At 44.4% G+C, this 25,011-nt stretch overlaps 1 protein-coding gene across 17 annotated transcripts in view; it reads left to right on the top strand.

Moving 5' to 3' along the window:
* The window catches only part of PRKCB (protein kinase C beta), a 386,628-nt gene that overhangs the window by 244,500 nt on the left and 117,117 nt on the right, over window positions 1-25,011 (top strand). For all 17 annotated transcript variants that reach the window (XR_014840537.1, XR_014840535.1, XR_014840536.1 and 14 more), the window contains exons 6-7: window positions 17,741-17,897; window positions 19,531-19,665. Coding sequence is in view for 2 of the 17 variants with exons in the window: in XM_021086460.2 (XP_020942119.1) it covers window positions 17,741-17,897; window positions 19,531-19,665 (292 nt within the window). In the remaining 15 variants the exon portion in view is untranslated. The remainder of the gene's footprint in view (window positions 1-17,740; window positions 17,898-19,530; window positions 19,666-25,011) is intronic.

Genomic DNA, 25,011 nt, shown 5'->3' with positions numbered 1-25,011 from the left:
CACATCGAGGGGCCAAGACCCTCTTCGGATGCTGAGGATGGCGTCCGTACTGGTTAGCTGGTTCTTTGCCATTTGGAAGTGTTTTGAATCGTGTGTGTGTGTGTGTGTGTGTGTGTGTGTGTGTGTATGCGCGCGCGCATGTGTGAGTGTGCACCGAGTGTGTGAGTACAGTGGTGAGGAGTGGGAGAAGGTGGGGAGGATTCAGTAGGCACTCTAATGACCTTAAAATATGAATAGTTTGGTAAAATCATAATTAAACGTGGGGGGAGTGCCCATTGTGGTGTAGCGACTAGTATCCATGAGAATGCAGCTTCCATCCCTGGCTTCATTCAGTGGGTCAAGGACCTGGCATTGCCGAGAGCTATGGTCACAGATGCAGCTCTGATCTGCATTTCTGTGGCTGTGGTGTAGGCTGGCAGCTGCAGGTCCGATTCGACCCCTAGCCTGGGAACTTCCATATGCCTTGGGTACGGCCCTTAAAAAAAAAAAAAAAAAAAAAGGAAAAAAACAGAAGAAAGTGGGAAGAATGCTTATTTCCTACAGGCTAGTTAAGAACTATTGCTTTAATCATCCACCGATCCATCCATCCATCCATTTAGCATAAATGGATCCAGCAGGACAATTCTCCCTCTTTTAGTGCTGCCATGCTATTGAGGCTGTTTGACCGTCCATAAGGGGGAACATTCCTCTGTTGGGACTCCTCTGAACAGATGTTTTCTCCCCTCCTCGTCCCCAAATGACAGTAGGAGAAACAGAAAACTTATCTTCAAACGACAGCCCTTTCCTCTGATTGCCTGGGGAACGTGGCGTGAGAAGGGCTGTCGGGTTTTAAAAAAAAGCCCTTGGATCCCGTGAGTCAGGGAGGCGGTTCATGTAGATGGGGCTCTTCTAGCAAAGCAGGGAGCCCATTGAAGCAATGCGAAAATAGGCACTGGTTCTCTAGAGAAGGGAGTTAAGCCCGCCTTCCTCAGAGCTGGGAGGCTTTGGTCCTGAGCTCTGGAAATTAAACCCATCACTTAGCGAGCAGATTGTGGGGCTTCTGGCCGTTGCTGCTTGGGCTGCGTAAAGCCGCCGACGGACAGTTTTGATTGAATGTCGACATTAAGCTGCCAAGTAGCGCCTCTGCAGCTCCAGGGACCCCATGTTAGTATTTATGTCACATCTTTAGAAATAATCACATGCGAAGCAGCGCCCAAAGCCATGTCAGCAGCCACTGCAGTTCAGGGTGTGAACGCCCCCCGCCTGGTGCTTCTGCTGCATTTACACAGCATGGGTTGGCAGGGGCGGGAGGAGGGCGTGGGTGGGCGGTGGCACAGGCACACCATCAGGTTCCTGTCCCGAGGATGCAGGCGAAGAAGCTGTAAGCCTTGTCTCTCCTGGTTTTTCTCTCAACTTGAGGCAGGAGGTGGTCTCCAAAGAAGAAATAAAGCTGGCTTATTGGATGCCTTACTCACAAACCATCTGTTCTAAGCATAAGGGAAGACCCCCCAAGGCTGGCCTGAGGGGAACAGATGCTTGTGGGGGCTGGGTTTATTCTTGTGCTTCTTCGCTGGTCCAGAGCGCATGAATTCTCACGCACTCTCCCGGCATCCCCAGGGGGACCCGGCGACATTGCCCACACCACTGGGGATGCCAGTTGTTGAGAGACTGTGCTTGTGAGACCTCAAAAGGGGACTCACGCAGATCCTACCCAGGGAGGTGAGTGGTCTCTGGACCTCTCGGGGTGGAGGGTGTATAGAGTCACAGCAGGTGGAGAGCAGCCCTGGGAATTGCAGGACCCTGAACAACCAGGGAAACCTCGGTAGGACTAGATGACACTCAACTGGGTTTAGTGGATTATGGAGTGTCCAGCTTTCTAAGTTTCTGGCTCCAAGAAGAAACCAGCTACAGAGCATAAAATCTGCATGGTTTGGGCAGTAATGTATAGACTCGGGATTTAGGAAATCAGCTGACTGGATTGGGGCATCCAAGTTGTATCCGATTCCAGTTTGTTGAGAGTAACGGGCACAAGTGTGGCCTCCCTGTTAAGCGGAGAAGTCTTTCTCCGAAATTTAGAGCCATTTTTTAAAATAGAAAAAGTAATTCAGGCTCAGTTGAGACCATATATTTCACTTCTCCTTCTTCCAAATTCCCACTGAATGACTAAGAAATTTAAAAAGGGGAAAATTGAGAGTGCCCTCATGGCTCAGGGAGTTAAGGGGCTGGCATTGTCACCACAGTGCCTCTGGTTACAGCTGTGGCGTGGGTTTGATCCCTGGCCCCGGGAACTTTGGCATGCTGCTGGCAAGGCAAACAAACAAAACAAAAGGACATATTGATCAGGGTTCCACACCAGAAAGTGTCAATGGCCTGCCTGAACCACAAAGGAATTTCTCTAAGTTACAGCTCAGATGATTCAGGCTAATTGTTTCCTCTTTTCCAACATCTAAGCCCTTAATACTTTTCTTTTATGTAATTGTATTGGTTGGTACTTCCAGAAGGATGTTAAATTATAGTGGTGATGGTGGGCATTTTTAATTGGGTGGTGGCCTTAATGGAACTAGAAATGCTTCTGGAGTTTCACCAGTAAGCACAATGAAAGCCTTTGATGTATTTATTATACCAAGAAAAGCATGTATCTATTCCAGTTTTTCTAAGGGTTAAAAGAGAGAATAGTTATTGAATTTTGTCACTTGTCTTTTTGTCCTTTTTGGAGATAATTACATGTTTTTTTCTCCTTTGACCTAGTTTTATAGGGAATAATATTAATAGATTTTCTAAAACTCTGAAGGGTTTTGTCGAGAGAGTATGTAATCAGATGCGTGTTTGAGAAATCACTTTGTGTGGAGGAAGGGCTGAGTAGAACAAGGCTGTAGGCGAGGAACCAACTCAGAGGGGAAAACGCGTGCCCAGACAACAACCATAGGTGTGACTGCTGTTTACCAATCATTCCTCACCTGCCAAGGACAATACCAGGCACTGTGCAGGTTTCAAATACAACTTAAACATCACCTAACCCTATGACACTGTTATAACTGGTAAGGTGGGAACAGCGTGGATAGGAAAAGGGGCTCAGTTACACGACATGGTACAGACGTAGAACAAATAGTACATTATCCTCGATTGTACCAAGGGAGAGTGACCAGCGTGAGTTCCTGATTTCTCACCACCCTTGAGGGGCTGGTTAAGCACGTATTAAGAATGTCATCGAGGGGGAGTTCCCATTGTGGCACAGTGGTTAACGAATCCGACTAGGAACCATGAGGTTTCGGGTTCGGTCCCTGCCCTTGCTCAGTGGGTTAACGATCCGGCGTTGCCGTGAGCTGTGGTGTAGGTTGCAGACGCGGCTCAGATCCCAAGTTGCTGTGGCTGTGGCGTAGGCTGGTGGCTACAGCTCCTATTCGACCCCTAGCCTGGGAACCTCCATATGCTGCAGGAGCGGCCTCAGAAAAGGCAAAAAAAAAAAAAAAAAAAGACCAAAAAAAAGAGGAATGTCATGGAGGAGTTCCCGTGTGGCTCAGTGAGTTAAGGATCTGGCATGGTCACTGCTGTGGTGCAGGTGGTTGTTGTGGCTCACATTTGATCCCTGGCCCAGGAACTTCTGCTTGCTGCAGGTGCAGCCAAAAGGAGAAGGAGGGGAAGGAGGAGAAGAAGAGGAAGAAGAGGAGGAGGAAGGGCATTGAAAGAGGGGGAGCCGATATGCGTTGTTCTGTAGCCTGGTAGATTAGGGATGGTGGATAAGGACAGGGAGATAATGAGTATTCCTGGACATGTTGAGTTAATGTACTTTCGGGACATCCAGTACCAGGTATGTGGTAGACATGGATATTTTGTTCTAAAGCACACTAAAGAGCTTTTAGGTAGAAATGAAAATTGTGGGAGTAGAGCCCCTGGGGAAATGAGGAAATTAAAAAGCAAGCTTCTGTATAATCTGTGGTTCAAAGAGGAAATTCAAGGAAAATTAGGAACTACGTTGAACCCATGAAAGAAAGTGAAAAGGTACATCGAAATGTGTGGAATCCAGATCATGCAGTGCTTGACGTGAAATGTACATTGTGGAATTCTACCAGATAGTTAAAGAAGCAATAAGTCTGATTCTTCTAGAAAATGGAAGAGGTGAGACTATTTCCTAGCTTGTTTTATGAGGTTAGCATTACCCTGATACCAAAGTCAGACAAAAACAGTACAAGAAAACTGCATGTCCCTATGACCAGAAAGATGAAAATCTCCAACAAAATATTGGCAAATCCAATCCAGAAATACATAAAAAGAATAATACACCCCAACCAAGGGAATTTTATCCTGGGAATGCAAGCCTGGCTCAATAATTTAAAAATCAATTAATGCAAATCCACAATATTAATAATCGAAAGAAAGAAGCAGCACAGGAACACAGAAACTGCTGCAGAAAAAGCATTTGACAAGATCTAATATCCATTTATGATCAAAGTTCTTGGCATACGAGAAATAGAAGGCAACTTCCTTGATGTGATAAAGAACCTCTAGAAAAAATCTATAATATACTTAACAACAAAGACTGCATGCTTTGCCCCCAAAACAAGACTCGCTCTATTCACCATCATACTGGAAGATCTAGTCAGTGCAATAAGACAATACAAAGAAATAAAAGACTGGAAAAACAGATTGAGAAATACATACTGGAAAGGAAAAAATAAAAAATAAAACGGTGTGTATACACAGAGAACATAATGGTCTGTGTAGAAAATGCAAAAGAATCTGCTAAAACTCTCCAAGAACTAGTCAGTGAGCTGAAACAGCTTGCCAGATACAAGCCAACACAGAAAAATCAATTGTATATTAACAGTTAACAATTAGAAATTAAAAATTTAAAAATACCATTTACGGTAACTTCAAAATTTATGAAATATTTTATTATAAATCTACCAAAACATATCTAGGATCTGTAGCTGAAAATTATAAGACACTGCAAAAAAATCAAAGAATACCTAAATAGGAGTTCCCATTGTGGCTCAATGGGTTAAGGACCTGATATAGTCTCTGTGACAATGCTGGTTGGATCCCTGGCCTTGCTCATTGGATTAAGAATACCGCACCACCTCAAACTGTGGCAGGGTTGCTGTGGCTGTGGCATAGGCCTCCAGCTGCAGCTCCAATTTGACCCCTGACCCAGGAACTTCCATATGTCACAAGCCCTCATGGATCCTAGTCAGATTCATTTCCAATGAGCCATGACGGGAACTCCCCAGAACAATTTTTAAGATGAAGAAATAAATTGGCAGAATCACAGAACTCTATCTTAAGACTTACTATGGGACTTCCTGTCGTGGTGTAGTGGTAATGAAACATGACTAGTATCCATAAGGATTCGGGTTTGATTCCTGGCCTTGCTCAGTGGGTCAGGGATCCAGCATTGCTGTGAGCTGCAGTGCAGCTCCCTGACACAGCTTGGATCCCGAGTGGCTGTGGCTGTGGCTGTGGTGTAGGCCAGCAGCTATAGCTCCAATTTGACCCCTAGTTTGGGAACTTCCATATGCTGCACCTGCAGCCCTAAAAAGCAAAAAAACAAAAACAACAACAGCAAAAAAAGAGGCGATGCAAACTATTGCATTTGGAGTGGACAGGCAGTGAGATCTTGCTGTATAGCACAGGGAGCTATGTATCTAATCACTTGTGATGGAACATGAGGGAGGACAATGTGAGAAAAAGAATATATATACTATATGCCTGGGTCGCTTTGCTGTACAGCAGAAATTGACAGAATGTTGTAAATCAATCATAATAAAAAATTAAACAACAACAACAAAAGACTTATATAAAGCTTCGGTAATGAAGCCGTGTGATTAAGATAGAGTTCTGTGATTCTGATTTTGGCAGTCACTACATAAGTGACTGTAACTGAGCAGAGAGTTCAGATGTATTCCCACACAAATATGGTCCGCTGAAATTTTTTTTTAAAAAGGTATAAAAACAAATGGAAAAGGACAGTCTTTCAACAAATGATGTTGGAGTGATTGGGCATCCATTTGGAAACAAAATGAACTCAGCTTCCTCTTCATGCCCTATGTTAAAATGGATTATTGATCTGAATGTAAAATATAAAGGAATAAAACTAGAAAACTTAGGAGAATATTTTTGACCTGGAGTTAAAGACTTCTCAGACATGACACTAAAAATATGACTCATAAAAGAAAGAAAGGGACTTAAATTTTTGCTCTGTAAAAGATGCTGTTATAAAATGAAAAGAGAAGCTATGAACTGGAAGAAAATGTTTGCAAATCGCATATCTGAAAAAGGACTTAAATCCAGAGCGAAGAACTCTCGGACTCATAAGTATGAAAACAAACAACTCCACTGAAAAGATGGGCCAAAAACCTGAACAAGCATATCACCAAAGATAATAAAAGGAGGGCAAATTCATTCACGAGAAGATATTCAATATTTTTAGAAATTTGGGAGATGCAAATTAAAGGCACAACGAAATACCACTATACACCTAGTCGAATAGCTAAAATAGTAGCAATAGCAAATAGCTGTTAATACAGGATGCTGGCAAGGATACAGAGCGAGAGGAGCTATTATTATTCATTGCTGCTGGGAATGCAAAATGGTACACTCTGGAAAACCTTTTGGCATAACACACACACTACCCCATGACATAATGACCCAACTCCTAGGAATTTACCCTAGAGAAATGAAACTTTTTGTTCACACAAAAACAGATATTTATAGCAGTTCTATTTATAATCACCAAAAATTAGAGACCACTTAAATGCCTTCAACAGGTGAATGGATAAAATGTGCTTCATCCATCCAGTAGACTAGTACTCATCCATAAAAAGGAATTAACTTTTCATATGTACAACTTGGATGAAGCCAGTCTCCGAAGGTTTAATACTATATGATTCCATTGATATATCATTCTTGAAAAGATAAACTGATAGAGAGTGAGAAATAGATCACTGATTCCCAGAAGCTGAGCGTGGGTTGAGTTGGTAACTACAAAGAGGCAGTACATGGAGTTCGCGTTGTGGCGCAGTGGTTAACGAATCCGACTAGGAACCATGAGGTCGCGGGTTCAATCCCTGGCCTTGCTCAGTGGGTTGGGGATCCGGCGTTGCCGTGAGCTGTGGTGTAGGTCACAGATGCGGCTCGGATCCTGCGTTGCTGTGGCTCTGGTATAGGCTGGCGGCTACAGCTCTGGGTAGACCCCTAGCCTGGGAACCTCCAAATGCCGAGGGAGCGGCCCAAGAAATGGCAAAAAGACAAAAACGACAAAAAAAAAAAAAAAAAGAAAAAAGGCAGTACATGGGATTTTTCTGTATCTCAGTAAGATGGTGGCTACATACATCTATACTTGTGTTGAAAGAACTGGGAGTTCCCGTCGTGGCTCAGTGGTAATAAACCTGATTAACATCCATGGTAACCTCCCTGGCCTTGCTCAGTGGGTTAAGGATCCAGCGTTGCTGTGAGCTGTGGTGTAGGTCAAAAACATGGCTTGGATCCCACGTCGGCCGTGGCTTTGGTGTAGGCTAGCAGCTGCAGCTCTGATTCAACCCCTATCCTGGGAACTTCCATGTGCCATGGGTGAGGCCCTAAAAAGACAAAAAATTTTTTTCACAAAACTGTACACCAAAATGAAGTCAGTATTCCCACATGTTAATTAAAAACATTTATAGCAATACCATCCCAGGAGGGTTTTTAAAACATACTACGTCAGTCTTGGACAGATAAAAAATAAATGTCATAGGCAGAAAATGAAGAGACAAAAGGCAGGAAGGGGAAAGGAAGGTGGGAAGGAGAAAGAGTAAGATTGAGAAGGAGGGAGGGCAGAGGGATAAGCAGTAGATGGAGATGAAAGAGGAAATGGCTAAGAGGAAGGCATAAGCAGGAAAGATGTTACGATACTAAAAAGTAACTTAAAGCAATGAAGTCAATTAAAATGCATAGACACAGCAAATGGAAGAAGGCCTACTGCAGAAAATATAATCAGTAATGTAGAAACAAGCTTAAGGATTGATCCCCAGATGGCAGGGGAAAGGGACAGAGAAATGACTACATGATGAAAACAGTGATAGATGTGGAAGACAGACAGCATTGATCCACAAGTAAATGGAATCAGATGTTCCTGGAGAAAAGATCAGAGCAAATGGAAAAGCACCTATATTGAGAGTGGAGTTCAAGACAAACGAATAATGAACTGTTAAAAAAGAATTGTTTTTAAGTATGAAAGGTAAGATCCAAGACTAAAAAATAGTCATGAACTTCAAATAACACAGAGTCAAAATACATAAAAGCAAAATCTGCTAGAAATGAAACATGAAATTTATAGCAATATCATCCCAGGAGGGTTTTTACAACATGCTATATCAGTCTTGGACAGATAAAACAGGTAAAAAGATATGGATATTAATCATATAATTAAAATAAGCCTCAAATACCTCTATCTTGAAGCCTGAACCCTTCGGTGTGAGAATCACCTTTTTCCCCCCAGTGTGTATAAAACTGGTGATGTGCTGGCTTGCAAGGTGAACCTTATTAAATTCTTCCAAAAAAAAAAAAAAAAAAGTCCCAGAAGGAGTTCTGTTATGGCGCAGTGAGTTCATGATCAGGCATTGTCACTGCTGCAGCTTGGGTCGCTGCTTTGGCACTGGTTCAGTCCTTGGTCGGGCAACTTCCACATGCTTCAGGCGTGGCCAAAAAAAAAAGACATGTCCCAGAAATGGCTCAGCTCATGTTTTCTGATGAAAACATAATAGAACAAGAAATCCATGCCCCAAACATGTACTGCAGATCATCGGATGAGGGAGAATGGAGTAGGAATTGGGTGAACGGCTTAAAATGACGAGCTCTCGAAATTGCTTCTGTAGGGAATAGGAGGGGGCAGTTGATATTATAAGCATACCCAGTAGGGTTGACGGGCAGTGTGAAGGGCCAAGCTGTGATTGGGGGTCATGAGTGTGTAGCCCCAGTGTGATTCCTTTCTCCCGGGGCCACTTCCTAAGCTATATACCGCTGATGGTTGGAGGTAGGCAGACAGGATGTTTTTGAAAAGACAAACTATTGGAGCCTGTGGTGAGAATGATGGAAGGGCTTTTCATATTGACAGGATTAGGAACAAAGGGCTACCATACCAGTGCTCTGATGGACCAGAGGAGAGGAAAACGTTGAGGGATCAGAGGGTTTGATGAGGTCCAAAAAATTGGTGTAAAGGGAGCAAGGGAAGAAAAGGGTTAAAGATTGTTGGGGAGTTCAGAGGCAGAGCCATTTCAGGTGGGACTTCAGGTGGGACTCCGGTGACTGGATGGGGATGGAGAGGAGGCCATAACAGAAGAACCAAGGGATGCCACTTGGCTTCAGATTATCCATCCTTCTCTTCCGACTTCCTCCAGGTTCATTTGTATGAAAATCATATTGGAGAGATACTCTGTGCCCTGAAATTGATCTTAATAGGTATATAATTTGATCTCAATTCTCTCCAGAGAGAGAGGAAATCAGCATTTGCTGAACCTCTGCTGTGTGCTTTTTACACTCTCCTTCCACACGATTATCCTCTGCCATTTAGAGTAACCGTATAATTTATTGTCCAAACTGGACTCTCTTGAGAGTCAAAGGACAACAGATAGAGACTGAGGCCATTCTGGGTAAACTGACATGGACAGCCATCCTCCTGTTACCCAACAGCCCTTTGAGTTGTACGTGGCTTTATCGTCATTTCAGAGATACGGGTGTGGGAGCTCAGAGACGTCTTTTGACTAAGGGCCCCCAGTTAGAGCAGTGACAGAGGCAGGATTCAAACCCAGGTCTGTACGACTCCAGAGCCCAACTATTGCTAATCTAGTTCCCATCATCATTTTACTTGCTGTGGTTTGACAGCCTTTCTTCCAGACAGGCACTGTGATGGTCCCAGCTGGAAGTCTGTCTCAACACTGATAATTAGATGTGTGATAACTGTACCATCGCCAGCAGTGATAGGAAGCCAGCTGTTGTAAGAGCCTTTGGCCATGATGTGCTTGGGATGCCTGAGATGCTGTGTTCGGGCTTCCCAGAGACCCCAGGTTTCCCTGCTTGGTATTCAGAGTCTATCCGATGATGCCCAGGATGGCCAGTTAAGATGACTGGAAGGGGATTCTGATGGGTCCTGGGCTCACAAAAGCTATAACTCAGAGAACGTTGAGGTTAGAAGAAGTAACAAATGAATAGGTCACAGATCTAGGAGTAGATTGTAGAGTTGAGGGCTAGGGAAGTTTCCAAAGAAAGAAGGTGTGGCAGGGCAGTGGGTGTCAGGGAGAGATTTGGGGTTAACGAAAGGCCCAGGGAAACTGTCATCCATTGGGAGGTTACTGGAATGGTATGGGGGGACGTGCAGGGCAGGAGAGCAAAAATAGGTTGATGGCTCTGAAATTTTTCAGCAGTTTAGTCTCTTTCCTCCTTCTTGGATCCTGGGGTATGTCCCAGGGTGTTCGGCTGGTATCAGTGAGGTCATTCTGGGTCTGTGCTTTGTTCGCCAAAGGCTCAGCGATTCAAACCATGATTCTTGCAGATCCAGTTGTTCTGTAGTCTTCAGGGAACAGGATGGGATCTCAAGGTCAGGGCAGTGGTTTCTTGGAGGCTATAGAAGCACCACGACTGAATTGTTCTTTTCTCTAATTAAGTTTTATTTTTTTATTTAGCCTTTTTTTTTTCTGTCTTTTTAGGGCCACAGGTACAGCATATGGAAGTTCCGGGGCTAGGGACTGAATTGGAGCTGCAGCTGCAGGCCTATGCTACAGCAGTGCTAGGTCAGATTCATGTCTGTGACCTACACCACAGCTCTTGGCAGCGCAGGATCCTTAACCCACTGAGCGAGGCCAGGGATTGAACTTACAACCTCATGTATAATATTAGTCGAATTAGTTACCAATGAGCCATGCCAGGAATGCCTTAATTTAGTTTTAATAACACGGTTAATACAAGAATGCATTCTCTTTGTAATAGATTCAGAATATGACAGCTAAGGCTAAAGTCTCTTTTGTCCACCAGCCAAACCAAATTCTTTTACTTCTTCCACAGGTGTAACCATTACTTTAAGCCTATGTGGGATCTGTCCTTCCAGAGTCTTTTCTATATATTTACATTCATAGATGATCTTATAGAAAATTTATTTGTATGATACCTATCTCTTGAAGTTTTGGAGGGCCTCATTTGTTAAAACTTTTTGTTTTGACATAATCTGAAAATTACAGAAAAGTTACAAGAACAGCACAAGAAATATCTGTATATTCTTTACCTGATTTATCAGTTGTGCATATTTTGCCCCATTTGGCTTACCATTCTCTCTATTACATGTGTATGTGTGCATATGTTTTTCTAAACCATCTGAGAATAAGTTGGAGGCATGGTTACCATTTGCACCTGGATACTTCAGTGTGTATTTCCCAAGAACGGGGACACTCTCTTGCATAGATACAATTATCCAACTCAGGAAATGTAGCAGTGACCCAATGCACTTATTTAAGTCGCTGTTCAGATCCAGATTTCATCAATCAAATCACTGATGTCCTCAGACCTTTTTCTTTTTCCCTTTCCTTTCTTTCTTCTTTCCTGTCTTTCTTTCTTTTCTTTCTTTCTTTTTCTTTCTTTCTTTCTTTCTTTCTTTCTTTCTTTCTCTCTCTCTCTCTCTCTCTCTCTCTCTCTCTCTCTCTCTCTTTCTTTCTTTCTTTCTTTCTTTCTTTCTCTCTCTCTCTCTCTCTCTCTCTCTCTCTCTCTCTCTCTCTCTTTCTTTCTTTCTTTCTTGTCTTTTGTCTTTTTAGGGCTGCACCCACACCATGTGGAGGTTCCTGGGCTAGGGGCTGAATCAGAGCTGTAGACCCCAGCCTACACCACAGCCACAGCAATGCGGGATCCAACCTGTGTCCTCTTGGATACCAGTTCGGTTCGTTAACCACTGAGCCACGATGGGAACGCCCCCTCAGACCTTTTTCTTAAACAAAGAGGTAGGATATTGTAATTGTCTATCTTCATCTTGCTAGTTTCTTCAGCACGTGAGTGCATGTCAGTGGCCCAAAGTTATTGACATGTATGTAGCATTTCAGAGTGAATATGCTATAGATCATTTACTGCTTCCCCTGTGGATGGACACTTAGGTTATTTCCTTTTTTTTTTTTTGTCATTGCCGACAACCTCCCACATAACTGAGCGTTAGTAGGTATTGCTTTGACCAGTTGTTCTGGAGACACGTGCTGAGGACAAATGAGAATGTGGGATGTTGAAGAAAGGACCTTCAAAAGGAGTTCATGAAGAGGGACTCTTGGTTCACAGAGTGTGAGACAATGGCTTTATATATTTTAGGTCTATTCCAATGTTTTATTTATTCTTCTTTAAATACTATTTTTATCAGAGGCTAGTTGATTTACTGGGCTGTGTCAATTTCTGCTGTACAACATAGCGACCTGGTCATACATATCTATGCATAGATGATAGCCTTAAAACTACACAATTATTCAGACTTTTCTAATAGATGGTTGCATTTTTTTTGGGGTGTGAGGGAGGAAGACTAGGAACGTTCTAGAAGAAGAACAATTCTTAGAAAAACAGTTAACAGTAGTGCTATCCTTTATGGATTCAGCAGTGCATTAGGTAACCTCCACCAGTATGCGGAGGCCACATTTGCTCTGAAGGTCCTTTGATGGAAACAGGCAGATCTCTCCCCTCACCCCCCACCAGCCTCATATCCGAGGCAAGCCATGTCCCCTTGATTGGGACTCTTTTTTCCTATACACTTCGCAGACTTCCACCAGGGGGGAAGGTTGCTATTTCTGCTTTGTGTGAAGCATCTTGTACCATCTGGGCTGGCTGAATTTCAACAAAGATAGTAAAGAAACATTTATCAAGAAAAATCAAAGTCAGCCTTGCCAAGTGTGGTCTAGAGAGATTTGCTGTCTCGATACATATGCAGCTCTCTTGCTGCTGGGAAACAGGACTGTCATTTGAAAAGCTTCAGGAGGGGCAGGCCTTCAGATCTTAGCCTGCAGCTACTGTCAGCTGCTCCTGATGCAGGGGCTTTAGTAGCTCCTGATACAGGGGCTTTAGTAGCCAGCGCTCTTAGAGATGTGAACGCCTGCAGTCCCGGAATCAGTTCTCCTCTGTTCCTTTCCGTGGAAATATTTGGCCCCCTGGGTGGAAGAGAGACCCAACAGAACAGGAGTAGAATAAGGATCTGGAAAGGTTGGAGGAGAGAGGGAGTCAGATCTCAATTAGGAATGTTTGGTTCAGGGGAAGCAGAGGCCCAAGGAAAGATCATTCTTAAATCGTTCTTTTTTTTTAGCTTTTAATTAATTAATTAATTAATTTTTGCTTTTTAGCTTAGGGGTGTTCCCAGGCTAGGGGATGGAGTCAGAGCTATAGCTGTCAGCCTACACCACAGCTCACAGCCATGCCAGCTCCTTAACCCACTGAGCGAGGCCTGAGATTGAACCCACATCCTCATGGATACTAGTCGGATTCATTTCCATTGCACCACAATGGGAACTCCTCTTGAACCATTCTTGTGAGGTTGGCTCAAGAATGCACCACACAGACGTCCTGCCAAGAGCACTCTGAAAGGGCTGTGAGGTTGCAAAGGTACAGTAGAAGCATGTTCTGGTGATTGTCTTGTGGTTGTCAGTTTATGAGGCAGGGGAGGGGAGAGAGTGGTCTCAGAAGAAAGAAAGCTTTTCCACTTGCGTATGTGTTGCCAGTCAAACAGATGGACAAGTTTCTGGCACTTCAGAGCATCTTAAATCATGTTTTTCTGCAGCAGCTCACTAGGTGAGGGATGTGTCATTCCAAGATCCCAGCCCAGAAACTGGCACATGCTGTTTGCCTTGGAAGGCTCCATAAATGAGAGAAAGGAACAGCAGGAGATTGTATTCCATGGAGAAAAATGTATGGGGATATTAAGATATCGTATCATCTAGGAAAGTTTTCCTTAATGTGTGCTCTGTGGGCCAGCAGCGTCGGCATCACCTGAGAACTTGGTAGAGAAGCGAATGAGAAGGTGTCACTCCCAGACTTCCTGAGTCAGAATCTATCTGTGGGAGTGGGTCCCAGGAATATGTGTCTCAGGTCCCCCGGGGACCCTTATCCACACCAAGGTTTGGATAAGGGATGGAAAAATCATGCCTTCCTATGGAAAGTGCAGATGGAAAAGTCACGATGCATTACTCTCAAGAAGAAAAACCACAGGTGGTTTTATTTCTTATCATCCCATTTAGAAATGGTTAAGTCTTCATAATAAAGAGAGAAATGTAGTAAAAGAGGGCGCTGAATATGAATAATTATAACAATGAAATAGCAATAATATAGCTGGCATTTATTGACTATTCCCAAGTGCCAGGATCTGTGCTAAACATGTATATTCTTTATCCAATTAAACTTTTATAAGAACCCAGTGAGGTATGTATTATTTCCATTTTATTTTTTATATTTTTTGTCTTTTTGTCTTTTCTAGGGCTGCACCTGTGGCATATGAAACTTTCCAGGCTAGGGGTCGAATTGGAGCTGTAGCTGATGGCCTGAGCCAGAGCCACAGCAACGAGGAATCAGAGCCACAACTGTGACCTACACCACAGCTCACGGCAACGCTGGAGCCTTAACCCACTGAGCGAGACCAGGGATGGAACCCTCAACCTCATGGTTCCTAGTTGGATTCGTTAACCGCTAAGCCACAATGGGAACTCCTATTTCCATTTTATTGATCAAGCATTTGAGGTTCAAGAACTGCTAGGCAGGATACAGACCCTAGTATCATACAGCCTTTTATCCACTACACTATATGACCTGGCTACTGTCTCATTAGAAATCAATTATACTTTAAATAAATATGGCTTTATAGATTCCTTCGTGACAGGGTCAACCTCTTAGGTTGGCCCCCTTGTCCCCAGTATGCAACAGAATACCTGACACATACTAGGGATCTGCTTATCGAACTTAACCAAATCGAAGATAGAAATTCTTGTTTTTGGTGCAGGCTGAGATGGAGCATGAATTCAACCTGTGGACAGATGGAAGAAAGGGCCATTCACTAGAATGCAGAGCAGTGTCCGTGCAGAATAAGTTACAGCTTGCCTCCTGGGTTCCCCTGTCACTCCTGTCACAGTCCACCCAGCCCTTTCTTCCTCCCAATTCATTCAGTCCCAATCCCTTACTTACAATATGATCTTAGGCAAGTCAGATCCCCACCCCCCATCCCAAGCAGAGATGAGCTGCTTGGATGTAGGAAAATAAAGGGAAGATATTTGCATGTAACTCGGGTTGTGTTTGGTCAGATAAAATGGAAGGAAATAGGAGCAAGGGAGTTCAGAGTGTTTTCAGGAAGTGATTATAAGGCACCTCCAACTTTAAACTGAGGGTAAACGGAAGAAAGGCAGGTGGGAATGAGGAGAAAAAGACAATGCATTGGCTCAATAGACTGATGATAGCAGACGTGTAGCGGTGCTAGATACCAGAGTTAATGAACTAGGAAAATGGGAAGTGGCATAAGAGCATGGGGTACATGAAACTGAGTATGAGAAAGCAGTGTAATTTCTGGATGCTCAGCAGCAGGGAGGAGGTGACTGTGATGGAGTGGAAGCAAAGGTTGCAGGGAGGAGGCAGATGCTTTATCCTCTACTTCTCTGTCTCTGTTATCTTATTGCATTTATGAAACACTTAGAAAAAAATGTTGGGTGGTGGCTGTGGTCATGGGTATCTTTGTCTTATTCCTGACTTTAACGGGATTGCATTTATCATTAACCATGGTGATATTATTTCAAATAGCCTTTATCCTGTGAAGAACATTTCTTGTTATTTATAACTAAATGCAATGATCCTATGGTTTTCTCTTTTGACCTATAAATATGATGAATATTTTAATAAAAGATTTCTAAGAACGAACCATCTTTGCATTCCTGGTAGGAGTCATTGTTGATGAGCCTTCTAAGAGACAGTTTGGTTTGATCTAAAGTAATATATTGATTACTTTAGATTTTCCTATTATAAAGGGGGATGGTTGGCCCTGCATCCTTGAGATCTACACAGCTCTCACTTTCTAATCTCCTTCTCTTGGCTGTTTACATTACTGGTTTTTGAACTGACTCCTAGTAAACTTAACTTCCCATCAATCCAGGCTGATGTCTTAAATACTTAATTTTTCCTATGGCCAGTTGCATCTACTCTGTTGACCCTATGCTTTCTTTCCCTCTTTAAGCTGGCCTTTAGGGTCCTTTACCCAGGGTGTTCTTGGTTGAGGGTGGAGCCGAGCTATGATGCTGATATTTTTCCAGCCTTCGCTCTATGGGCTGTCTGAGTACCAGTGAAGGGGTCTATGTGAGTAACAAGTGCACTTTAGAGGGCAGTTCTTTCCCTTTTATTTTTTTATTTTTATTTTATTTTATTTTTTTTATTAGTTTTTCCCTTTTAGGTTTTTCTTTTGGAATTCAGGTAAAATTTGCACAACATAAAATTAACCATTAACCATTTTACAGTGTACAGTTCAGTGGTATTTAGCACATTCACGGTGTTGGGCAATCATTATTTCTTTTTTTTTTTTTTGTCTTTTGTTGTTGTTGTTGTTGTTGCTATTTCTTGGGCCGCTCCCGCGGCATATGGAGGTTCCCAGGCTAGGGGTCTAATCGGAGCTGTAGCCACCGGCCTACGCCAGAGCCACAGCAACTCGGGATCCGAGCCGCGTCTGCAACCTACACCACAGCTCACGGCAACGCCGGATCGTTAACCCACTGAGCAAGGGCAGGGACCGAACCCGCAACCTCATGGTTCCTAGTCGGATTCGTTAACCACTGCGCCACGACGGGAACTCCGCAATCATTATTTCTATCTAGTTCCAAGCAATTTCATCATCCCTAAAGGAAACCCCACAACCATTAGGTAGACGCTCCCCATTCCCCCTACCACCAGCTCCTGGCAACCACTAGTCTTCTATCTGTCTTTCTGGAACTACTGGTTTTGGAGAGTTCATATAAATTCAGTCATACAGCATGTGACCTTTTGCATCAGAGTATGCACATGTTCATAGCAATGCTATTTGCAATAGTCAAAAAGTATGAACAACCCCAATTTTGATCAACTGATGAATGGATAAACAAAATTTGATATGTCCATGCAAGGGGATATTATTCAGTCATCTGTGTAGTACTAATAGATGCTACAGTGTGGATGAACCTTGAAAGCACTAGCTAAATGATGGAGGCCTATCTTTCTTAGAGGCTTTTTGGAAGACAAGCTTAGAGAATTTATAGTTAATCTAGGGGGCCAAGTGGGGAAAGCAGTATGACAGCCAGAGACCAATTTATTTTATTTTATTTTATTTTACTTATTTTTTAGGGCCGCACCTGCGGCATATGGAAGTTCCCAGGCTAGGGGTCCCATTGGAGCTACAGCTGCCGGCCACAAGCACAGCCACAGTAACACCAGATCTAAGCCGAGTCTGCCACCTACACCACAGCTCATGGCAACCCCGGATCCTTAGCCCACTGAGCAAGGTCAGGGATTGAACCTGCATCCTCATGGATCCTAGTTGGGTTCGTTACCGCTGAGCCAGTACGGGAACTCTCAGAGATCCATTTTAAGCCAATATGGAGCAGAGTCTACATCTTATCAGTTTATCTCACTTTGTATGCTTCTCCGCCATTGATGTTAACAAGGGAAAATTCCCATTCAATAAATGTCATGCCAAGGACCTTTTCGCACATTCAACAACCATCATTGGCTGGTGCTTAAACACTGTGGGGCCATCAATGTTAAAACTGCCTTTTCTCTTTTTCAGTAAGAGATGCTAAAAACCTTGTACCTATGGACCCCAATGGCTTGTCAGACCCTTACGTGAAACTGAAACTGATTCCTGATCCCAAGAGCGAGAGCAAGCAGAAGACCAAAACCATCAAGTGCTCCCTCAACCCCGAGTGGAACGAGACATTTAGATTGTAAGTCAAAAGTCGTGCAGCCCAGCCTGGGTGGGCGGAGGGTGGGATGTGGGGCCCAAGGGAGGAGAGAGGTCCTCTCCCAGGTTCTCTTTCTCCTCCAGCTGTGCCTCGTTGCCCCCTTTCTTCCTTCCCTTCTTCCCTTCCATCTGCATTTTTGCATGCAAGCCAAGTAAATATTGGAACTTTTTTTTTTTTTTAATGTAGTGTTGAGAATGTCTTTGGTGTAGGAGAGTGGGTGGAATGGAAACTATCCCGGGCAAATTGTGGGAGAAGCTCTGGGTCTTGGCACACATGGCACACAAGGGACGTCACCGGTAGGGTGTGGGGATAACCCCTCTAGGGCTGGGTGCATGGATAATGCTAGGTGTGCAGCCTGCTGGGAGCTCTCTGCCAGCTGCCATGCAGTCTTCCCTGGCTAGTGCTCCCTGAATGTGAGGTCACTTCTTGATGAATCTGGGCTAACACGTATGAGATGTATCAGCCGATATTTATTGAGCATGTATTATGCACCCACCACTGTATTTAGTGATCTAGCTGGGTTAGTCATTTCACCCCGATTTTACCAGTGGGGCTTAAAGAGGTTAAAGAACAGGAATTACCGTGGAGGCTTGGCGGTCATGAACCTCACTGGTATCCATGAGAACGAAGGTTCGATCCCTGGCCTCGCTCTGTGAGTCGGGGATCCGGTGTTGCCATGAGCTATGGTGTGGGCCGTAGATGTGGCTCAGATCCTGCATTGCTGTGACTGTGGGGTAGGCCGGCAGCTGCAGCTCTGATTCGACCCCTAGCCTGGGAACTTCCATGTGCTGCAGATGCAGCCCTAAAAAGACAAAAAAAAAAAAAAAAAGAGGTTAAAGAACAGTCCAATGTCCCACAACAGATACAGGGTAGAGCTGGATTCTGTGACAGTATGAGTCCCACAGCCACGGGCCAAAAGCATGACACCTCGTGGTCACTCCATTCCCTCTTTCCCCTCTCAGGGCAAAACTGGGGGCCCATCGCAGCCTCTGTCAAAGGTCATACCTTAGAACGGACAATTTCCTCCAGACTGGCCCCAGCCAGATTCTTTTTCTCCATAGATTTCCTTAGCCTTGTCCTCAACACGCATGTGTGCAGACACTTGTGCAACGAAATGGTTGATATCCGTAGTTCTTTTTTTTGTTTTTTGGCCACCCCGAGGCATGGAGTTTCTGGGGCCAGGGAGCAGATGCTGTGGCAGCGCTGGATCCCTAACTCACTGTGCCGGGCCAGGGATTGAACGTGGGTCCCAGCACTCCAGCAATGCCACTGATCTCATTGCACTGCAGTAGGAACGCTTCCATAGTTCTTAGGGCGACTGTGTCAATAGGATTTCCTGAACTTCGTGGACTCTATTAAGACATAAGGCAACAGCAATAGTTAGAACTATCCGTGTCAGAGCTGACCGAGGTTCTCTGTCTGTTCAAGCCACAGGCTGTAAAACAAGAAAAGCTCTCCCTCCCTGGGGAGCCTGCCTGGGATGGAAACGGAATATGTTTCTTGCAACAGCTTGTAATCTTTAAAAATTCCTACCTTCGGGCTTTGTCCTCTTGTATATTTCATCTGATTGAGAAATCAGCATAACTACCACTGACTTCTTTTTTCCTCCTTGCAGCCAGCTGAAAGAGTCAGACAAAGACAGAAGACTGTCTGTAGAGATTTGGGATTGGGATTTGACCAGCAGGAATGACTTCATGGGATCTTTGTCTTTTGGGATTTCCGAACTGCAGAAAGCCGGTGTTGATGGCTGGTAAGGAAGATTTTGTTTTGAAACCTACAGTCCAGCTTGGTCCATCAAAACATGGCATCAATGGAGTTCCCGTCGTGGCACAGTGGTTAACAAATCCGACTAAGAACCATGAGGTTGTGGGTTCGATCCCTGGCCTTGCTCAGTGGATTAAGGATCCGGTGTTGCCAGGAGCTGTGTGGTGTAGGTCACAGACCTGGCTCGGATCTGGCGTTGCTGTGGCTGTGGCGTAGGTTGGTGGCAACAGTTCTGATTAGACCCCCTAGCCTGGGAGCCTCCACGTTCTGCGGGTGCACCCTAAAAAGACAAAAGACAAAAACAAAACAAAACAGGGGATCAAGGCTGTGAGCTATGGTGTAGGTCGCAGATGAGGCTTGAATCCTGCGTTGCTGTGGGTGTGTTTGTGGCCAGCAGCTGTAGCTCCGGTTCCACCCCTAGCCTGGGAAGCTCCATATGCCGCAGGTACGGCTCTAAAAAGAAAAAAAAGAAAAAAGAAAAAAGGATCAAGTATGTTGCACTTTTTCTCCTAAATGTCAAGGACTAAAGCAGAATCACAAAGCAATAACTGGTGGATTGGCTCTGCCTCACAGATACATTTTATTTATTTAGTCTTCATATTAAAGAAAAATAAAGAATTAGTTGCCAATATTTTCAAAATCAGGAAATTTCCCATAAAATTTGGGCCTAGAAGGCAACAAATGAGAACAGTTGAATAGTTAATACCCCCTTGAGGCAGGACATGGATTTTTAAAAAGTTTATGGCCATACCCAAGACATATGGACGTTCCTGGGCTAGGGATCCGGTATAAGCTGCAGCTGTGACCTCTACCACAGTCACAGCAACACCAGATCCTTAACCGGCTATGCCAGGCCAGGGATCCAACCTTCACCTCCGCAGTGATCTGAGCCACTGCAGTTGGATTCTCAACCCAGTGCACCCCAGCGGAAACTCTAGGACATGGATTTTCTCTTTGACACAATCCTTACCAGTCCCTATTATTTTATATCTGCCCCCCACTTTACACAATTATATGACTTGACAGGCTTCGGGGCACTAAAATGCCTCTTGCACTTTTATCCCCAAATATGTGTGCTCCATTGTCAGATTTGACTCCTTCAGCAGATGTTTCTGCATCATTGGCACTGTTTGCCAAGCTTGACCACGAAAGTGCCAGAAGGTTGCTTTCCTGGTCAGTTGCACTCTATCCTTTGTTCTGGCATTTTTGCTTTGTTCCCTTCTAATGGCAAAAAAAAAAAAAAAAAAAAAAAAAAAAAAAAAAAAAAATCATGGCCCAGTAGTCCCAACAGAGAGGCTGGATAAATCCCCTTGGCAACCATTTCTTTCCCAGGTATCTGAGAAAAGGAGTAAGAAGAAATGGTCCAACTTAGCACTAGAACTTTGGGAGAAGTAGTGATGGGGGGCTGCTCCTGTCTCTTTAAGAGACATCGTTTCATTTCTAGAGGGTCCCACTCAGGGCTCTTTCTCTTATAAGTGAAAGGCAATCAAAATCAAACGGATTTAGCCAGAACAAGAATGGATCGTTGGGAGAACACAGCCTTTGCACAGCCCTCTTTACAACCTCCTTGTCTCTCCTCTACATTTATCAGAGGCTTTTACTCAAATATATGTGGATGGTCCCCTCCGTTCTTGTCACTGGAAAGACATCGAGTGCCTCCTGAAGCTTTAGCTTCTACAAAGGGATGGTAAACTTGAAGAAGAATTTACGCAGATGACTAGTCAGTGTCAACAACAACAACAAAAATCGTGGCCCAATTATCCCAACAGAGAGACTGGATAAATCCCCTTGGCAACCATTTCTTTCCCAGGTATCTGAGAAAAGGAGTAAGAAAAAAATGGTCCAACTTAGCACTAGATCTTTGGGAGAAGTGTGATGTGAAAGAAAGCAGAAGCTGAGAGTACACCAAAAAAAAACCACAAAGGTGTGCTAAAGCACAATTCACAAGTGGTTAAAGACATAATTCTCATAAAAGAAAAAAAAGAGCATTTGTCAAAGGTTTCCTTAGCTCAGGAAAGAGGAAACTGGGAAGAGGAATGCCTGGTTCCAGAGGTTTGAGAAACTGACATCTGTACGTCTGTAGACAGATGCTGAAGTCACTTGGCTCAGAGAAAAAACTGGCTGCTAACCAGGGCCATAGAAAATCACAACCATGGGGAGTTCCTTCCTGTTACCGCTCAGGGGTAATGAACCTGACTAGTATCCATGAGGTTGCGGGTTCAATCCCTGGCCCCACTCAGTGGGTGAAGGATCTGATGTTGCCGTGAGCTGTGGTGTAGGTTGCACAGGTGGCTTGGATCCCAAGTGGCTGTGGCTATGGTGTAGGTCGGCAGCTGCAGCTCTGATTCCATCGCTAGCCTGGGAATGTCACAACCATGGAGGTTAGCTACCAGCCTGAAGAAGGAAATCTCACCTCGGTTTTCTAAAAGTTTGCATCTATCTTTGCAGAGTTGGGAGACCATCTGTACCCTACTGGATGGTGAATAATAAATAGCAGTACCAGGCGGAAGGAGATAACTAGAAAATAATTAGAAAATGCTCGAGCATGACATTAAAAGGTCACACCGTCATCTTTTTGCCTTTTCCCCAAATTTTGGATAATTTTTCTTGACATATGGATGATTTGACTTTGCAGGCTCCCACTCCGGGTACTCACAGGCTGCTTGTTCCTTCCTCTTTAAATTGAGTGTAAAGAGGTTAAACAAAAATAATGCACCATCCCCCCACCCCCGGGGGGTGGGGGGGGTATAAAGGAGACAGGAGAGTACATAATAATAATAATTATAATAACAATAGCTACTGCTTGTTGACTCTCACTAGATGCCAGGCACTGGGCTGATCCTTTTCCAGGTGCCCTGAAGTCATGCATTGATACAGTATTAAGCAGATGTGCCAAAAAAAAAAAAAAAAAAGAGCTGCTTTATTTTCTACAGGGGAAGTAGACTTTCCTATGCAGTTTTGCGGCCTCATGGTGGCCGAGGAGAAGGGACCTTCACAGTGTGTGGTGGCTTCTGGGCTTCACTGCTGCAGAGTGGCCAACCCTGCCTGGTTGCTGAACCAGTGCCCATGGAGGCAGGGCATGTTCCCCCCCACCCCTGCCCCAGCTGTGGGGCATCCTTCTGGCTTTGTGCTGAAGTTCCAGGTCTTGGGTTTGTGGGGTCCACTGGTGAGGTCCTTCTATTCAGTACCCTCTTTGTCGCACCCCGTATGCCACCACCTGCTCAGCACCTCCCTGACCCCTCATTGGGGAGTCTCCTGCATAGACATCCAGGAGTCCTCCATCTCCCAGCCTTCCAGTTGCTGTTGTGATTCTGTGGTCCTTGGGTAGGTCTCTGCCCAGGGTTCCAGGGAGGAGGGAGCCAAGCCCTCTGCTTTCACTCTATCCTAACCATCCCCCTTCCCATGAGTCTCCAGCCTCCAAAGGGCAGGACTGTCACATCCTACTTCCGGGGCCAGCACCTGCCTTGTTTTCTCCCCTGAAGCAAACAGCGGAGGGCAGGGAGGGTAGGAGGGCTTGATGCTATGGGAAGGTCTGCCGGGAGTGAGCCCAAATGTGACTGCATTTACACTTCTGTCAGCCTTTAATGCTCCCATCAGTTCTGGGTGGAGCCTCGTTCCTGGGATCAGAGTAGTTGAGCAGTGAGTGAGCAGCACACAGCATCTAAGTGACAGTGCTAAGTGGAGTTTGGGTCCAGGTCTCTGTGATGCTGGCGCCTAAGCCCCTACACAGTGCATCCTGTCTACTGATAACAGGGGTTTGGCAGGTAGCCTGGCAGGTTGGCTTTTCTCACCAGTTGGATGCTTTAGGACTGCAGGTGAATCGCTTCGCCTCCCACACTCCCACCTTCTCAGCAGGTATGATTCCATTCATCAGGAATCCTTACAGCCCCCCCCCCCCCCCCCCGCAGATATCTACCTCTGAGGAGAGTTGTAAAGTCGATGACGGGATAGAAAGGGAACTTTTGCAAAAGAAAAGCCTGCTTCCGACTTTGCAGATTAAAAAGTCCTCTTTAGATGTAGGGCCAAGAGGATGCTGCCTTACCTTGAAAGGTACCAAATTCGAGACATCTGGGTGCTTGTCCTAGGAATTTTTGTAACCCTATGTGATCTTGGGTAAGGCACATTCCCCCTGCCCCCCGCTGGGAGACTCAGTTTCCCTGTTTGGAAGGGGCCACCCAGCTCTCTGTTGTTATAATTTAAGACCACGTGGCAGAAATAGCAAAACAGCTGGGAAACCCGCCAGATGTGGTTCACCAGCCCCGGGCCCCTCATCTGCTGCAGTGTCTGTTGCCAAAGCCTCTTCTTTGTTTCTAATTTTGTTTATTTAGGCCGTGTTCTTTCTTTCCCCTTGTTTTTTTAGAGGTTCCTGTTTTTCCCCTTCAGAGCCTTAGCGCTGGGATTTTTGTATCTATTCTGTGTTTCTGTTGTCTCCTTTCCTGTAGGTTTGTTTGGTGGTTGTCTTTGAATTTCCGTTGACTATTTTGCTAATTTATTCTTTCTCTCGTAACTGACTCGGCTCTTTCAAAATAACGAACAAGCACAAGCATCTGAGGGAACAAAAATTTCCTGTTCTGATGTGTCGCGTTTGAGCTTTTGCGGCTGACTCAAAGCCTCCACTTGCGTTGTAAATTTTCTGTCTAATATGCTTTTATTTAAGCCTGTTGTAAAGACTCTAGTCTTAGCTTTTTGTTTATATTTGTATTATTAATGTTAAGTGACAATGTTTTATGGCCCAAGAATATGGCCTGGGCAGTTCTTCCTGTTTTTCTTTTCCTCTTTTTTTTTTTTTGTTTTTTTTAATCTCTTTAGTTTTACTTAATGTACAGTCCATGCTGCTAGCTGGTCTGTGGGCATGTCAAGAAAAAGACTGTGTTAAGGTTTGTAGGATATATATTTCCACGTTTATTTATTCCACCTTTTTTATAATATCCAGAGCTCATCATATTTTCTTATTCTTTCCTTGATCTAAGTGTTGAATGCTTGTTAAGGTTCTTCCAGTGATTAAAAATGAAACTTTCTTTTTTTTGGTCTTTTTAGGGCCACACCCAAGGCAGATGGAAGTTCCCAGGCTAGGGATCGAATCAGAGCTGTAGTTGCTGGCCTACACCACAGCCACAGCCACAGCCACGCCAGATCTGAGCCGCATCTGTGACCTATACCAGAGTTCATGGCAACGCTGGCTCCTTAACCCACTAAGTGAGGCCACATCTTCATGGATGCTAGTTGGGTTCGTTGCCACTGAGCCATGATGAAAACTCCATTTCTTTCATTTCTAATGCTGTTGCTATATGTGTGTGTGTGGTGTCATTATTGCCTATTGGCCAAGCGATTT

This window comes from Sus scrofa, chromosome 3, assembly GCF_054392235.1.
Source record: "Sus scrofa isolate SSC_HxYL_T2T_F1_AM1 chromosome 3, Sscrofa_HxYL_maternal_Yorkshire_Landrace_v2.0, whole genome shotgun sequence".
NCBI classification, from domain to species: domain Eukaryota; kingdom Metazoa; phylum Chordata; class Mammalia; order Artiodactyla; family Suidae; genus Sus; species Sus scrofa.
The sequence above is the reverse complement of the archived record's forward strand: the minus strand, read 5'-3'. Positions and strand labels throughout refer to the sequence as shown.